Raw genomic sequence first — 17,449 nt, 5'->3', positions numbered from 1 at the left:
TTTTTGATGAAGTAACAGAGAAGGTTGATGAAGGGAATGCAGTGGATGTTGTTTTTATGGATTTCAATAAAGCATTTGATAAAGTGCCACACAAAAGGTGGTAAATAAAATTGAGGCTCATGGAGTAGGGCCAGTGTCCAATTGGATAAAGAACTGTCTTAAGGTCAGAAAACAGCAAGTCGTAATAACTGGTTGTTTTTCAGACTGGAGGATGGCTGATCATGGTTTTTCCCAAAGTGGCAGTGCTGGGACCACTTTTGTTTTGGCTATGTATGCATGGACTCAATGGGCTGAATGGCCTCCTTCTGTGCCGCAAATAATTCTATGACTCTAAATGACTATGTAAATGACTTGGATCTTGGAATGGAGTACAATTTGCCAGTGACACCAAACGTAGAGTTGTGGCAAACAGTGAGGATGATGTGAGTTACCGGCAACAGGACGTAGATAGGCTAGCAGAATGGGCAGACAGCGGCAGATGGGATTTAATACTAACGAGTGTGAGATGATGCATTTTGGCAGAAGGAATAGGGACAACTTATGACACAGTTCTAAAGAGTGTGCAGGAACAGAGGGACCTGGAAATTGTTATGGCCAGGTGAATGATGGCGTGGTTGGTTTCCACTGTTCACCTCCCAACTGAACACAGTGTTTTTGTTTAAATTAATGTTTCACCCCTGTGTTTTGTATGCCAAATAAACAGACAGCAAAAGGTTTTCTTGAAGATTGAAACAGAAGATTAAATATTTACTAAACAATATTCATCACTTGAAATGTTTGCAACACCACCCACACACACATTCACTCTCTCAGGCACACACAAGAGCAGATAAAAGGTAAAGGGTAAGAGGTGTTAAGAGCTCAAGGCGTAAAAATCTGTTGTTTCAGAAAAACTTGTGGGATCCTCTCGGAAGGTGAGTTTTAAAGTTTCAGGCCTGTTTGCTGGTTGTCTTGTATTTGTTGAGTTGCTGAAGACTTCTAGTGGTTCATTTCAGTGTGAAGATGGTGCTGATGTTCTTAGTTCAGTTTTCATAGGTTGAGGTGTTGTTCCAAAGGCACTCTGTTTTCTGCTGTAGTTGACTTTCAACTTGTCTCAGCAGGGTTCAAATGTTAGCTGGAACTGGTCTCTCTATATCTCTCACAGTGTGCTGAAATTCAAGATAGCCTTCGATGTTGATCATGTGCTTAGAGAGAGACTGAATATTAATGATTTGATGGCTGAGCTGGAAAGACTCCTTTGTTGTTCTGTCACGAATAGATGAGAACCCCCTGTAAATTGTGTTTTGAGTATTAATGTCAACCGCCATTTTTTGCACATCATATTTAAGTTTTTACTTCTATGTTCTGATTGTCAAAATGGAGGTGAGAGGTCAGGTGGAACAGCAACTTGAAAAGGGTCTAGTTTTAGAACCCATGAAACCCCTATTGAACCTGCCTGGACTTGTAACTGTAACAGTTTGAGAGTAAGCCTGCCTTCATTTCCACAGTTGCCTTTGGGTCAGATTAGCCACAGCTGCCTGAAGCTACACACCTCTCTATAAGGCACAGCCTGCAAGAAGCCAGACAGTTAAGAAAGATACAGACTGCAAACAGCAAACAAAATTAAAGACACAAACTGCAAAAACAGCAAGAAAACCTGCTTTCTGCTCACTTCCTCTCCATCTAAGAAAAAGGTGACTTCAGCCAAATCAAGCTACCTCCATTTACCTTTGAGAGTGAAAAGAAGAAGAAATTTGTAAAGGGAGATATTTCCAACAGCTCCTCCACCAATTCAGCATTTACGGTCAGTGATTTACAATTTTTGACTATTGAAACGGACATTAGTTTTAACTGAAATTCGTATTAGTTTATTTTATTTTATTTAGAGATACAGCACTGAAACAGGCCCTTCGGCCCACCGAGTCTGTGCCGACCAACAACCACCCATTTATACTAACCCTACTTCTTTGGCCTCCTTATCTCGAGAGGCAATGGATACGCGCCTGGAGGTGGTCAGTGGTTTGTGAAGCAGCGCCTGGAGTGGCTATAAAGGCCAATTCTGGAGTGACAGGCTCTTCCACAGGTGCTGCAGAGAAATTTGTTTGTTGGGGCTGTTACACAGTTGGCTCTCCCCTTGCGCCTCTGTCTTTTTTCCTGCCAACTGCTATGTCTCTTTGACTCGCCACATTTTAGCCCTGTCTTTATGACTGCCCGCCAGCTCTGGCGAATGCTGGCAACTGACTCCCACGACTTGTGATCAATGTCACACGATTTCATGTCGCGTTTGCAGACGTCTTTATAGCGGAGACATGGACGGCCGGTGGGTCTGATACCAGTGGCGAGCTCGCTGTACAATGTGTCTTTGGGGATCCTGCCATCTTCCATGCGGCTCACATGGCCAAGCCATCTCAAGCGCCGCTGACTCAGTAGTGTGTTTAAGCTGGGGGTGTTGGCCGCTTCAAGGACTTCTGTGTTGGAGATATAGTCCTGCCACCTGATGCCAAGTATTCTCCAAAGGCAGCGAAGATGGAATGAATTGAGACGTCGCTCTTGGCTGGCATACGTTGTCCAGGCCTCGCTGCCATAGAGCAAGGTACTGAGGACACAGGCCTGATACACTCGAACTTTTGTGTTCCGTGTCAGTGCGCCATTTTCCCACACTCTCTTGGCCAGTCTGGACATAGCAGTGGAAGCCTTACCCATGCGCTTGTTGATTTCTGCATCTAGAGACAAGTTACTGGTGATAGTTGAGCCTAGGTAGGTGAACTCTTGAACCACTTCCAGAGCGTGGTCGCCAATATTGATGGATGGAGCATTTCTGACGTCCTGCCCCATGATGTTCGTTTTCTTGAGGCTGATGGTTCGGCCAAATTCATTGCAGGCAGCCGCAAACCTGTCGATGAGACTCTGCAGGCATTCTTCAGTGTGAGATGTTAAAGCAGCATCGTCAGCAAAGAGGAGTTCTCTGATGAGGACTTTCCGTACTTTGGACTTCGCTCTTAGACGGGCAAGGTTGAACAACCTGCCCCCTGATCTTGTGTGGAGGAAAATTCCTTCTTCAGAGGATTTGAACGCATGTGAAAGCAGCAGGGAGAAGAAAATCCCAAAAAGTGTGGGTGCGAGAACACAGCCCTGTTTCACACCACTCAGGATAGGAAAGGGCTCTGATGAGGAGCCACCATGTTGAATTGTGCCTTTCATATTGTCATGGAATGAGGTGATGAGACTTAGTAGCTTTGGTGGACATCCGATCTTTTCTAGTAGTCTGAAGTGACCATGTCTGCTGACGAGGTCAAACTCTCAACTAACCCTACAGTAATCCCATATTCCCTATCTATACTAGGGGCAATTTACCACAGCCAATTTACCTATCATCTGCAAGGCTTTTGGATGTGGGAGGAAACCACAGCACCTGGCAAAAACCCACGCAGACACAGGGAGAACTTGCAAACTCCGCAGTGGCAGTACCCAGAATCAAACCCGGGTCCCTGGAGCTGTGAGGCTGCAGTGCCAACCACTGCACCACTGTTCTATTCAGTAAATGCCTTTGCCTTTTTATGCCTTTCAACCTTTCCTTGTATGTTTGTAAGCATGCGTGTCAAAGTTAAACCATTTCCTGAGTTTAAGAGTGTGTACATAAACCCTAATTCTTTGTTTTAAATCTAACAACCGTTTTGTTATTGCAATCAATTATTATCAGGGTTTAAGGGAGGGAAAGAAATTCAATCACTAAGCTCTTTACGGACAGATGGTTGGAAAACAGGGAAATTTGTTCAGAAAAAAAAATTAACTACCTGTTCATAACAGTTCAAAATGATTAACTTTAATGGTAGACTCATTAAATGTTAGTTTTGTCATGTGACTTTAGGCTTCAGTTCCTAATGGACTGTTCTGATGAAGGGTCACTGACCTGAAACATTAACTTTGCTTCTCTCTCCACAGATGCTGCCAGACCTGTTGTGTATTTCCAGCGTTTCTTGTTTTTATTCCAGCATCTGCCGTATTTTGCTTTTATTACAATAGCTTTTGATGGCCCCATGTTGATAATATGAGGGCTGTTCACACTCTCTGGTGGTAAAGTGAAAGAGGAGATGTAGAGTCTGGGAGTGTCTTTGTTTTAGCTTGTTTTGTATACAGCTCACATCCATGTGTAATAAACTGTTTTATTTCCATGTAGACAGGATTAATTGGTTTTGTTGCTGGTAGACATGGATGTGTATTTTAGTGCAGGAGCTGGTATTTGTCATGTGACTATGTCCTCCATCTTATTGAAAGCAAATGTACCAGCCGTTTAAAATAGTTTAAATTTTTTAACTGTTCAGTTTATTTTTTGTATTTTCATCGCTGCACTTCTTGTGACTGTGACAGAGCGCATGTGCATTGATCTTTGAAGGTGGCAGGACATGTTGGGAGAGTGATCAGTAAAGCATATGGGATCTTGGGATTCATAAATAGAGGCATTGAGTACAAAAGCAGGGAAGTTATGCTGAACCTTTCTTAAGTTCTCGTTAGGCCCCAACTGGAGTATTGCGTCCAGTTCTGTTCACCACACTTTAGGAAGGAAGTGAGGGTGCACAGGAGATTTACCAGAATGGTTCCAGGGATGGAGGATTTTAGTTACAAGGTTAAGTTGGAAAAGCTGGAGTTGTTGTCCTTAGAATAAAGCAGGTTGAGGGGAGATTTGATAGAGGTGTACAAGATATGACAGGCTTAGATAAATTAGTCAAGGAAAAACTGTTTCCGTTAACTAATGGTACAAAGGCTAGGGGACTCAGATTGAATGCTTTGGGTGAGAGATGCAGGGGGAATATGAGGAACAACTTTTTTACACAGTGAACCAGCGAAACAAGCTATAATAATCAAGGGCCTGCAACAGACCAACGCATCAGGATTATTAGCTGAGGATCAGAAGGACCCGGGAAAGCAATGGATATTCCTGGAGCTGCAACTCAAGGTAAAGGTCAATTTCCGAGTACATAGACTTGAGCTTATGACCTACCAGCAAAGGCAAGATGAGTCCATTGACCATTTTGTTGCGAGGTGCCAAGAAAAAACTCAAGAACAAGAACAAAGAAGAACAAAGAACAAAGAAAATTACAGCACAGGAACAGGCCCTTCGGCCCTCCAAACCTGCGCCGATCCAGATCCTCTATCTAAACCTGTAGCCTATTTTCTAAGGGTCTGTATCTCTTTGCTTCCTGCCCATTCATGTATCTGTCTAGATACATCTTAAAAGACGCTATCGTGCCCGCGTCGACCACCTCCGCTGGCAACGCGTTCCAGGCACCCACCACCCTCTGCGTAAAGAACTTTCCACGCATATCCCCCCTAAACTTTGCCCCTCTCACGTTGAACTCATGACCCCTAGTAATTGAATCTGGGAAAAAGCTTCTTGCTATCCACCCTGTCTATACCTCTCATGATTTTGTACACCTCAATCAGGTCCCCCCTCAACCTCCGTCTTTCTAATGAAAATAATCCTAATCTACTCAACCTCTCTTCATAGCTAGCGCCCTCCATACCAGGCAACATCCTGGTGAACCTCCTCTGCACCCTCTCCAAAGCATCCACATCCTTTTGGTAATGTGGCGACCAGAACTGCACGCAGTATTCCAAAGGTGGCCGAACCAAAGTCTTATACAACTGTAACATGACCTGCCAACCCTTGTACTCAATGCCCCGTCCGATGAAGGAAAGCATGCCGTATGCCTTCTTGACCACTCTATTGACCTGCGTTGCCACGATCAGGGAACAGTGGACCTGAACACCCAAATCTCTCTGGACATCAATTTTCCCCAGGACTTTTCCATTTACTGTATAGTTCACTCTTGAATTGGATCTTCCAAAATGCATCACCTCGCATTTGCCCGGATTGAACTCCATCTGCCATTTCTCTGCCCAACTCTCCAATCTATCTATATTCTGCTGTATTCTCTGACAGTCCCCTTCACTATCTGCTACTCCACCAATCTTAGTGTCGTCTGCAAACTTGCTAATCAGTCCACCTATACTTTCCTCCAAATCATTAATGTATATCACAAACAACAGTGGTCCCAGCACGGATCCCTGTGGAACACCACTGGTCACACGTCTCCATTTTGAGAAACTCCCTTCCACTACTACTCTCTGTCTCCTGTTGCTCAGCCAGTTCTTTATCCATCTAGCTAGTACACCCTGGACCCCATGCAACTTCACTTTCTCCATCAACCTACCATGGGGAACCTTATCAAACGCCTTACTGAAGTCCATGTATATGAGATCTACAGCCCTTCCCTCATCAATCAACTTTGTCACTTCCTCAAAGAATTCTATTAAGTTGGTAAGACATGACCTTCCCTGCACAAAACCATGTTGCCTATCACTGATAAGCCCATTTTCTTCCAAATGGGAATAGATCCAATCCCTCAGTATCTTCTCCAGCAGCTTCCCTACCACTGACGTCAGGCTCACCGGTCTATAATTACCTGGATTATCCCTGCTACCCTTCTTAAACAAGGGGACAACATTAGCAATTCTCCAGTCCTCCGGGACCTCACCCGTGTTTAAGGATGTTGCAAAGATATCTGTTAAGGCCCCAGCTATTTCCTCTCTCGCTTCCCTCAGTAACCTGGGATAGATCCCATCCGGACCTGGGGACTTGTCCACCTTAATGCCTTTTAGAATACCCAACACTTCCTCCCTCCTTCTGCCGACTTGACCTAGAGTAATCAAACATCTGTCCCTAACCTCAACATCCGTCATGTCCCTCTCCTCGGTGAATACCGATGCAAAGTACTCGTTTAGAATCTCACCCATTTTCTCTGACTCCATGCATAACATTCCTCCTTTGTCCTTGAGTGGGCCAATCCTTTCTCTAGTTACCCTCTTTCTCCTTATATATGAATAAAAGGCTTTGGGATTTTCCTTAACCCTGTTTGCTAAAGATATTTCATGACCCCTTTTAGCCCTCTTAATTCCTCGTTTCAGATTGGTCCTACATTCCCGATATTCTTCCAAAGCTTTGTCTTTCTTCAGCTGCCTAAACCTTATGTATGCTTCCTTTTTCCTCTTAGCTAGTTTCACAATTTCACCTGTCATCCATGGTTCCCTAATCTTGCCATTTCTATCCCTCATTTTCACAGGAACATGTCTCTCCTGCACGCTAATCAACCTCTCTTTAAAAGCCTCCCACATATCAAATGTGGATTTATCTTCAAACAGCTGCTCCCAATCTACATTCCCCAGCTCCTGCCGAATTTTGGTATAGTTGGCCTTCCCCCAATTTAGCACTCTTCCTTTGGGACCACTCTCGTCTTTGTCCATGAGTATTCTAAAACTTACGGAATTGTGATCACTATTCCCAAAGTAGTCCCCTACTGAAACGTCAACCACCTGGCCGGGCTCATTCCCCAACACCAGGTCCAGTATGGCCCCTTCCCGAGTTGGACTATTTACATACTGCTCTAGAAAACCCTCCTGGATGCTCCTTACAAATTCTGCTCCATCTAGACCTCTAACACTAAGTGAATCCCAGTCAGTGCAGGAGACCCTTGAGTCTATCTTGCTTGCAAATCGGTTTTCCATTTTGGATACTGGTGAGAGCGATGGTTCCTTGGGGGAGTGCAGCCAGAGCAAAGTCCATGGCACCACGGGTGGCTCAGCTGCAAAGGAAGAGAGGAAGAAGAGTGGAACAGCAATATTGATAGGGGATTCGATAGTCAGGGAATCAGACAGGCATTTCTGCGGCAGTAAACGTGACTCTAGCATGGTATGTTGCCTCCCTGGTGCCAGGGTCGAGGATGTCATGGAGCAGCTGCAGGACATCCTTCTTGGGGAGGGTGAACAGCCAGAGGTCATGGCCCACATTGGTACCAATGACATAGAGGGATGACGTCCTGAAAGCAGATTTTAGGGAGTTAGGAAGGATATTAAAAAGCAGAAAGGATCTCCAAAGCAGTAATCTCAGGATTACTCCCAATGCCACGTGCTAGTGAGCAGAGGAATAGGAGGATTGATCGATTGAACACATGCCTGGAGAATTGGTGCAGAAGGGAGGGCATCAGATTTCTGAGGCATTGATACTGGTTCTGGGGCAGGTGAGACCTGTACAAGATAGATGGGCTACACCTTAACAGGACCTCACAAGGAGATTTGCTAATGCTGTTGGGGAGGTTTTAAACTAGCTTGTCAGGGGGATGGGAACCTGAGGGGTAGCTCAAATTGGAAGGAAGTAAAACTGATAACAGGAGGTAGAAAAGTAGCAAGTGACATTAGAAGGCAGGTGAAACAAAGGTGAGCATCAACTAGGCTTAGAATGCAGAATGTCAAGAAGACAAGGTTAAGGGCACCCTACCTGAATGCACGCAGCATTTGCAACAAGGTAGATGATTTAAGGCCCAAATAGAGGTAAATGGGTATGATCTAATTGCCATAACAGAAACGTGGCTACAGGGGGACCAAGACTGGGAACTGAATATTCAAGGATATTCAAGATTTAGGAAGGACAGGCAAAAAGGAAAAGGAGGTGGTGTTGAGCTGATAATAAGGGATGGGATCAATACATTAGTAAGGGAGGATCTCAGAATGGAAGAACAAAATGTGGAATCTGTTTGGGTGGAGCTAAGAAACAGCAAGGGGCAGCAAACATTGGTAGGAATTGTTTATAGGCCACCAAACAGTAGTGGGAGTGTGGGGCATGGTATTAATCAGGCAATTAAAGAAGCATGTAGCCTGGGTAATACAGTAATTATGGGTGATTCAATCTGCATATAGACTGGGTAAACCTAATCAGCACGAATGTTGTGGAGGACGAGTTTCTGGAATGTGTGAGGGATGGTTTTCTAGAGCAGTATGTTGAGGAGCCGACTAGAGAACAGGCTATTTTAGATCTAATATTATGTAATGAGAAAGGGCAAATTAATAATCTTGTTGTAAAAGAACCTTTAGGGATGGGTAGCCAAAATATGATAGAATTTTACATTGTGTTTGAAAGTGAGGTAGTTCAATCAGGGTGTTAAATTTGAACAAAGGAAATTAGCATTTGGCTATTACAGGCATAGTCAGGAGAATTTATAATGGGAATAGAGAAATGGCAGAGAAGCTAAGGAGGGCGGCACAGTGGTGCAGTGGTTAGCACCGCAGCCTCACAGCTCCAGGGACCCGGGTTCGATTCCGGGTACTGCCTGTGTGGAGTTTGCAAGTTCTCCCTGTGTCTGCGTGGGTTTTCTCCGGGTGCTCCGGTTTCCTCCCACAAGCCAAAAGACTTGCAGGTTGATAGGTAAATTGGCCATTATAAATTGTCACTAGTATAGGTAGGTGGTAGGGAAATATAGGGATAGGTGGGGATGTTTGGTAGGAATATGGGATTAATGTTCTTTCTTTTGGGCCTCCTTATCTCGAGAGACAATGGATACGCGCCTGGAGGTGGTCAGTGGTTTGTGAAGCAGCGCCTGGAGTGGCTATAAAGGCCAATTCTGGAGTGACAGGCTCTTCCACAGGTGCTGCAGAGAAATTTGTTTGTTGGGGCTGTTGGACAGTTGGCTCTCCCCTTGCGCCTCTGTCTTTTTTCCTGCCAACTACTAAGTCTCTTCGACTCGCCACAATTTAGCCCTGTCTTTATGGCTGCCCGCCAGCTCTGGCGAATGCTGGCAACTGACTCCCACGACTTGTGATCAATGTCACACGATTTCATGTCGCGTTTGCAGACGTCTTTATAACGGAGACATGGATGGCCGGTGGGTCTGATACCAGTGGCGAGCTCGCTGTACAATGTGTCTTTGGGGATCCTGCCATCTTCCATGCGGCTCACATGGCCAAGCCATCTCAAGCGCCGCTGACTCAGTAGTGTGTATAAGCTGGGGATGTTGGCCGCTTCAAGGACTTCTGTGTTGGAGATATAGTCCTGCCACCTGATGCCAAGTATTCTCCGAAGGCAGCGAAGATGGAATGAATTGAGACGTCGCTCTTGGCTGGCATACGTTGTCCAGGCCTCGCTGCCGTAGAGCAAGGTACTGAGGACACAGGCCTGATACACTTGGACTTTTGTGTTCCGTGTCAGTGCGCCATTTTCCCACACTCTCTTGGCCAGTCTGAACATAGCAGTGGAAGCCTTACCCATGCGCTTGTTGATTTCTGCATCTAGAGACAGGTTACTGGTGATAGTTGAGCCTAGGTAGGTGAACTCTTGAACCACTTCCAGAGCGTGGTCGCCAATATTGATGGATGGAGCATTTCTGACATCCTGCCCCATGATGTTCGTTTTCTTGAGGCTGATGGTTAGGCCAAATTCATTGCAGGCAGACGCAAACCCGTCGATGAGACTCTGCAGGCATTCTTCAGTGTGAGATGTTAAAGCAGCATCGTCAGCAAAGAGGAGTTCTCTGATGAGGACTTTCCGTACTTTGGACTTCGCTCTTAGACGGGCAAGGTTGAACAACCTGCCCCCTGATCTTGTGTGGAGGAAAATTCCTTCTTCAGAGGATTTGAACGCATGTGAAAGCAGCAGGGAGAAGAAAATCCCAAAAAGTGTGGGTGCGAGAACACAGCCCTGTTTCACACCACTCAGGATAGGAAAGGGCTCTGATGAGGAGCCACCATGTTGAATTGTGCCTTTCATATTGTCATGGAATGAGGTGATGATACTTAGTAGCTTTGGTGGACATCCGATCTTTTCTAGTAGTCTGAAGAGACCACGTCTGCTGACGAGGTCAAAGGCTTTGGTGAGATCAATGAAAGCAATGTAGAGGGGCATCTGTTGTTCACGGCATTTCTCCTGTATCTGACGAAGGGAGAACAGCATGTCAATAGTCGATCTCTCTGCACGAAAGCCACACTGTGCCTCAGGGTAGACGCGCTCGGCCAGCTTCTGGAGCCTGTTCAGAGCGACTCGAGCAAAGACTTTCCCCACTATGCTGAGCAGGGAGATTCCACGGTAGTTGTTGCAGTCACCGCGGTCACCTTTGTTTTTATAGAGGGTGATGATGTTGGCATCGCGCATGTCCTGGGGTACTGCTCCCTCGTCCCAGCACAGGCATAGCAGTTCATGTAGTGCTGAGAGTATAGCAGGCTTGGCACTCTTGATTATTTCAGGGGTAATGCTGTCCTTTCCAGGGGCTTTTCCGCTGGCTAGGGAATCAATGGCATCACTGAGTTCCGATTTGGTTGGCTGTATGTCCAGCTCATCCATGACTGGTAGAGGCTGGGCTGCATTGAGGGCAGTCTCAGTGACAGCATTCTCCCTGGAGTACAGTTCTAGGTAGTGCTCAAGCCAGCGGTCCATCTGTTTGCGTTGGTCAGTGATTATGTCCCCCGATTTAGATTTGAGGGGGGTGATCTTCTTGATGGTTGGCCCAAGAGCTCTCTTCATGCCATCATACATTCCTCTGATGTTTCCGGTGTCTGAGGCCAGCTGAATATGACTGCATAGGTGTTGCCAGTAGTCGTTTGCGCAACGCCTAGCTGTTCTTTGTGCAGTACTTCTGGCTGCTTTAAGTGCTGCGGATGTTAAATCGCTGGGGGCTTTCTTGTAGTTCAAAAGTGCAATGCGCTTAGCGGCTATGACAGGTTCCAGCTCTTCATTATGAGATTGAAACCAGTCTGCATTTCTCTTCGCACTTTTGCCGTAGGTGGTCAAAGCTGACTCATAGATGGCGTCTCTGATGTGGGCCCACTTGGTCTCAGCATCCCCTGTGGGAGTGTTTTGAAGGGCTGTTACAAGTGAATTTAGAAATTTTTGTAACAGCTGTGGGTGAGAAATTCTGCTCGTGTTGATGCGCGGGTGGCCCTTCTGCTTGGAATGATGCAACTTCTTTGGTCTGAGTCTAACCTTGCTGCACACCAGGGAGTGGTCGGTGTCGCAGTCCGCACTGTGGAAGCTGCGTGTGATTTGAACACTGTTTAAGGCGGCTCGCCTTGTCACAATGAGGTCTAGCTGGTGCCAACGACGTGATCTTGGGTGCCTCCATGAAACCTGGTGACAGGGTTTAGTGTGAAAGAACGAGTTGGTGATGCAGAGGTTATGATAGGTACACAACTCAAGCAGTCTCTGCCCGTTCTCATTCATCCTTCCAACGCCATAGCGCCCAAGGCAGGAGGGCCATGAGTCATGGTCGGCCCCAACCCTGGCATTAAAGTCCCCCAGCAGGAATAGGTGTTCGGTGTTGGGGATGCTGCTAATGATGTTATGGAGTTGTTCATAGAACTGGTCTTTAGCTTCAGGTGCGGAACAGAGTGTTGGAGCATAGATGCTGAGTAGGTGTACTGGACCAGAGGTGGTGAGCAGTCGGATGGACAGTATGCGTTCCGAGCCATTTGAGGGAGGCTGTATCATGCTGAGCAAGGAGTTTCTGATGGCGAAGCCCACTCCATGCTGTCTTGGTTCTTCAGGATCCCTGCCCTGCCAGAAGAAGGTGTAGTCTTGCTCTGCTAGAGAGCCACTCGCGGGGAGGCGAGTCTCCTGAAGTGCTGCAATGTCCACATTGAGTCTACTGAGCTCGTTGTTAATGATGGCGGTCTTCCGAGAATCGTTGATTTGTGTAAGGTCTTCCGACAGGCCAGGACACATAGTTCTGACGTTCCAGCTTGCAAAGCGAAGGGCTGGTACCTTCTTTCCTTTTTTCATGTTGTTTGGTGCGGTGTATCAGTCCACCTTTCGGGCAATGACCCTGAGCTCCAAGCACCCATTGAAGCAGGCAGACTGTGGCGGGACAGAACCTTATTGACCGGGGGCTGCCCGGTTTGAGGCGGGCGGTAGCTGTCCAGTGAGGTGCAATGACCTCTCCCACCGACAAAGGCAACCCGTGGCGCCCAGTTTCTACGCCAATTTATCTGGACTTATAACCCGTAATTGCTGCCTTCCGTGTTGTTTCAGTCGCTGTGAGGCAACTATGGAGTGACCTCTCCATGGCGCATGCCTGGGCAAATTTATGGAGGTTGAGAGTTGCCCAGTCGTCAAAACCCCCCTCTCGGCCTTTCTGGTGGGGTCCAAAGGAGTGCAGGACACGACGTTTGGCACCAGTATGGCTGCAGGAACTGCCGGAAACATGCCAAAGGTGACACATGACCGCCTACGGGGTTCCGCTCCGGATTTTCTGTTAGGGTTTACTCCCTTAGCCTTGGTCTCTCCCGAGACGCCCACAAGGCAGTGGGGTTGTTGGGGCCCCTACACAGGTGTAGGATGGTGCCGGTGGGAGGAGGGGATGCAAGGGGGAGGGGTAGAGGGAGGGGGTGGGGGGGCGGTGCAGGGGAAGGGGGTGCGGGGTGAAGATGGTGCGAGGGGGGGGCGGGCTGGGACGGGGTTGTGAGGGGGTGAGCTGAGAGGGTGGAGCAGGGAAGGGGACGGGGGTGGGGGGGGGGTGGAAGGGGGGTAAAGGGGGGGGGAGGGGGGGTGGAATCTGGTGCAGGTAATAAGCCATTTCCTCAGTGCCCACCATCGACGTCCGGATTAATGTAGGATTAGTATAAATGGGTGGTTGATGTTCGGCACAGACTCGGTGGGCCGAAGGGCCTGTTTCAGTGCTGTATCTCTAATCTAATCTAAATTATGAGCGCCAAATTCATTGAGGTAGATTGGGAAAATACATTTAAAAGTATGACAGTACATAGGCAATGGATAGTCTTTAAAGAAGTATTACATAATTTACAGCAAATATACAATCCTTCAATGCACAAAACCCCCCAAAGTAAAGGCAGTCAACCGTGGATAACAAAGAAGTTAAAGATTGTATAAGATTGAAAGAAAAGGCCTACAAAGTTGCCAGAAGTAGTAAACAACCTGAGGATTGGGAGGATTTTCGAATACAGCAAAGGAGGATGAAGAAACTGATAAAGAAAGGGAGAATAGAATATGAATATAAGCTAGCAAAAAATATAAAAACGGCCTGTAAAAGCTTCTATAGGTATGTAAAAAGAAAATGTTTGGCTAAGACAAATGTGGGTCCATTACAGGCAAAGTCAGGAGAATTTATAATGGGGAATAGAGAAATGGTAGAAAAGCTGAATGATTACTTTGCAGCTGTCTTCACTGAGGAAGATACAAGAAATCTCCAGGATTAGAGATCTAAGGGATTAGAGAGCATGAGGAATTGAAGGAAATTAGTATTAGTAAGAAGTATTGGTGAAATTAATGGGGCTGAATGTTGATAAGTCCCCGGGACCTGATATTCTACATCCCAGAGCGTTGAAAGAGGTAGCTATAGAGATAGTGGATGCATTGGTGATCATCTTCCAAAATTCTATAGATTCTGGAATGGTTCCTGCAGATTAGAAGGTCACAAATGTCATACCATTTATGAAGGGAGGGAGAGAGAAAACAGGGAATTACAGACCTGTTAGCCTTATATCAGTCGTTTTGAAAATGCTAGAATCTATTCTAAAGGATGTGATAAGTGGACACTTGGATAATAATGATCTGATTGGGTATAGTCAACATGGATTTATGAATGGGAAATCATGTTTGATGAACCTGTTGGAGTTTTTTGAGGATGTTACTAACAGAATTGACAAAGGGGAGTCGGTGGATGTGGTATACTTGGATTTTCAGAAGGCTTTTGATAAAGTCCCCCACAGGAGGTTGGTTAGCAAAATTAAAGCACATGGGATAGGAGGTAATATACTGGCGTGGATTAAGGATTGGTTAACAGACAGAAAGCAGAGAGTAGGAATAAACGTGTCATTCTCGCGTTTTCAGGTTGTGACTAGTGGGGTACTGCACGGATCAGTGCTTGGGCCCCAGATGTTCACATATGTATCAATGATTTGGATGTGGGGACCAAATGTAGTATTTCCAAGTTTGCAGATGACACAAAACTAGGTGGGAATGTATGTTGTGAGGAAAATGCAAAGTGGCTTCAAGGGGATTTGGACAGACTTAGTGAGTGGGCAAGAACGTGGCAGATGGAATATAATGTGGAAAAATGTGAGGTTATCCACTTTGGTAGGAGGAATAGATGTGCAGAGTATTTCTTAAATGCTAAGAGTTTAGAAAGTGTAAATGTACAAAGGGACCTGTGTGTCCTTGTCAATAAGTCACTGAAAGCTGACATGCAGGTGCAGCAAGCAATTAAGAAGGCTAATGGTATGTTCACCTTTATTGCAAGAGGATTTGAGTACAGGAGTAGTGAAGTCTTGTTTCAATTGTACAGAACCTTGCTTAGACAGCACCTGGAGTACTGTGTGCAGTTTTGGTCTCCTTACCTTGCCATAGAGGAAGTGCAATGAAGGTTCACCAGACTTGTTCCCGGGATGGCGGGACTATCCTATGAAGAGAGATTGGGGTAACTGTGCCAATTTTCTCTAGTGTTTCAAAGAATGAGAGGTGATCTCATTGAAACCTACAAAATACTTAAAGGGATAGACAGGGTAGATGCAGCTAAGATGTTTCCCCTGGTTGGGAGTCTAGAATCAGGGAATGCAGTTTCAAAATAAGGGAGAAGCCACTTAGGACAGAGATGAGGAGAAATGTCTTTACTCAGAGGGTTGTGAATCTTTGGAATTCTCTACCCCAGAGGGCGGTGGAAGCTCAGTCATTGAGTATGTTTAAAGCAGAGATTGACAGATTTCTAAATACCAATGACATAAAGGGATATGAGGATGGTGTGAGAAAAAGGCATTGAAGTGGGTGATCGGCCATCATCGTATTGAATGCGGAGCAAGCTTGATGGGCTTGATACTCCTGCTCCTGTGTTCCTATATGCGAACAGCCCAGATCACACGGGATCCAGATTTTCAGACAGAACCGATGTCAACTTAGAGAGATGTACATGTGAACATTACATGTGAACACCCTGTGGCATTGTGGACCCATTCAAAGACAAAGTGCGAAGATGAATGTACAAAGGCTACGAGCAGAGAGGAAGAACATGCTGACCAGAGTTCTGAGTTACTGGAGTCTCAGAGGAGTCATCAAGATGAGCTCAGCTCTGGGAAGAGGTTTACAATAACCAGATCAGGATGAATAAGCAAACCCCCCACTACGTTTTAGAGAGTGTTAAACATATATATAAAATAAAAACCCACATATTCTTTGAATATTGCTTGTAGTCCTGTGAATCTTACAATAGTTCACATATCAAAGAAACAGGTAATATTACGGAGGGAATTTGATAGAGGTATTCATAATCATGAGGGGTCTGGACAGAGTAGATAGGGAGAAACTGTTCCCATTGGCTGAAGGATCCAGAACCAGAGGACACCAATTTAAGGTAATTGGCAAAAGAACCAGAGGTGACATGAGGAAAAGCTTTTTTACGCAGCGAGTGGTCTCAAAAATCGAGGCCTTCAAAAGAATTTGCAGGGCTATGGGGAACAGGCTGGGGAATGGAACGAGGTGAGTTGCTCTTGTAGAGAGCCGGCACAGACATGATGGGCTGAATAGCCTCCTTCAGTTGTGTAACCATTCTATCATACATATATGCATTGTAAACCTGTCTTTGTCTTCCATGTAGTCCATCTTAACCTGTTCCTCTCCATTATGGTACTAAACCCTTCTCTGGTACTATCCAACACTCTCACATTATGCAATGTATTCCTCTTTTCTACTTCTGTATGCTGGTGCCCATTCCCTTGCCAATTTGGTTTAAATCCTACCCAACCACACTAGTGAACCTCCCCGTGAGGATATTAGTCCCAGTCCTGTTGAGGTGCGTCCTGTCCCTTTTGAATAGGTACCTTCTGCCCCAGAACTTGTCCCAATGCCCCGAGAATCTGAAGCTCTCCCTCCTGCACCATGCTTCAAGCCATGCATTGATCCTTCCTATATTCTTATTTCTACTCTTGTTAGGGTGTGGCATTGGGATTAATCCAGAGATTACAACCTTTGAGGTCCTACTTTTTAACTTCTTCCCTAGCTCCTGAAAATCTAACAGTAGGACTTCAATACCTGCCCTTGCTATGTGTTGGTACCATTGTGTACCACAACTTCTGGCTCACTCCCTTCCCCCTGCAGAATATTCTGCACCCTCTCTGTGATGTCCTTTACCGTGGCACCAGGGAGGCAACACACCATGCGGGACTCACAATGACGGTTACAGAAATGCCTGTCTGACCCACTGACTATGGATAACTGTATTCTATTTTTTGCTGCTCCCTCCTGTACAGTCCCTTGCTCATTGATGCCATGGTCTGGATTGCACTCCTTCAAGGTGTTGTCACTCCCAGCATTTTCCAAAGCTGAGTAACTGTTGAGAGTGGCACACACCCCGTAGACTCCTGTACCTCCTGCCTCTTCCTACTCTTCTAGATGGCTACCCATCTACTATCCTGAACTCTCACTGCCTGTGGATTGACCACCTCCTGGAAAGTATGGTCAAGGAAAGTCTCCTGCTCCCTGATGCTCTGCAGTGACTCCAGCTGCCCCTCAAACTCAGAAATCCTGAGCTCAAGCTGAAGCAGCTGGAGACACTTCCTACACACATGGTCGCCCAAGACACGTGAAGTGTCCTGGAGTTCCCAAATGCACAGGAATTGCAAGCAACAGGTCACAGTGCCCATCCTG

The 17,449-nt window shown here is 46.1% G+C and overlaps 1 protein-coding gene across 1 annotated transcript in view; it reads right to left on the bottom strand.

The window, feature by feature from the left end:
* Positions 1-770: 770 nt before the first annotated feature.
* The window catches only part of LOC137368868 (calcyphosin-like protein), a 63,563-nt gene continuing 46,884 nt past the window's right edge, over positions 771-17,449 (bottom strand). The window contains exon 3 of the mRNA XM_068029083.1: positions 771-1,269. Coding sequence (XP_067885184.1) covers positions 1,249-1,269 — 21 coding nt within the window. The 3' untranslated portion in view covers positions 771-1,248. The remainder of the gene's footprint in view (positions 1,270-17,449) is intronic.

Source organism: Heterodontus francisci, chromosome 4 (assembly GCF_036365525.1).
Source record: "Heterodontus francisci isolate sHetFra1 chromosome 4, sHetFra1.hap1, whole genome shotgun sequence".
Classification (NCBI taxonomy): Eukaryota; Metazoa; Chordata; class Chondrichthyes; order Heterodontiformes; family Heterodontidae; genus Heterodontus; species Heterodontus francisci.
Note: the sequence above shows the minus strand (reverse complement) of the source record. Positions and strands in the feature narration are given on the sequence as shown.